A 425-nucleotide genomic window follows, 5' to 3' on the forward strand; every position below is an offset into this window, starting at 1 on the left:
ACCATCCTCTGCATCGACCTGGGCACCGACATGGTGAGGGGAGACCCTAAATCCACACAAACCACCCCAAATCCACCCCCAGGGACCCCAAAATCCACCCAAACTGCCCCAAATCCACCCCAGGGAAACCCAAATCCACCTCCAAACCCCTCCCCAATCCCGCCGCCCCCGGGCACCGTCACCGTCCTCCGCATCCACCCGGGGACCCCCAAAATCCACCCTGACTCCCCCCCAAACCCCTCTGGGACCCCCCCAAACCGTTGGGGTGTCCCCCCCCCACCCCGGGCAGGTCCCCGCCATCTCCTTGGCCTACGAGGCGGCCGAGAGCGACATCATGAAGCGGCAGCCGCGGAACCCGCGCTCCGACAAGTTGGTCAACGAGCGGCTCATCAGCATGGCCTACGGACAGATCGGTGAGGGGGGGG

The 425-nt window shown here is 65.9% G+C and overlaps 1 protein-coding gene across 1 annotated transcript in view; it reads left to right on the forward strand.

The window, feature by feature from the left end:
• The window catches only part of LOC113980935 (sodium/potassium-transporting ATPase subunit alpha-3-like), a gene marked incomplete at its 5' end in the record, with an annotated part of 5221 nt that overhangs the window by 2616 nt on the left and 2180 nt on the right, over window positions 1-425 (forward strand). The window contains 2 exons of the mRNA XM_027708156.1: window positions 1-33; window positions 290-413. Coding sequence (XP_027563957.1) covers window positions 1-33; window positions 290-413 — 157 coding nt within the window. The remainder of the gene's footprint in view (window positions 34-289; window positions 414-425) is intronic.

The sequence above is a fragment of the Neopelma chrysocephalum genome, unplaced genomic scaffold (genome assembly GCF_003984885.1).
Source record: "Neopelma chrysocephalum unplaced genomic scaffold, ASM398488v2 Primary Assembly neopelma1_95689, whole genome shotgun sequence".
NCBI classification, from domain to species: Eukaryota; Metazoa; Chordata; class Aves; order Passeriformes; family Pipridae; genus Neopelma; species Neopelma chrysocephalum.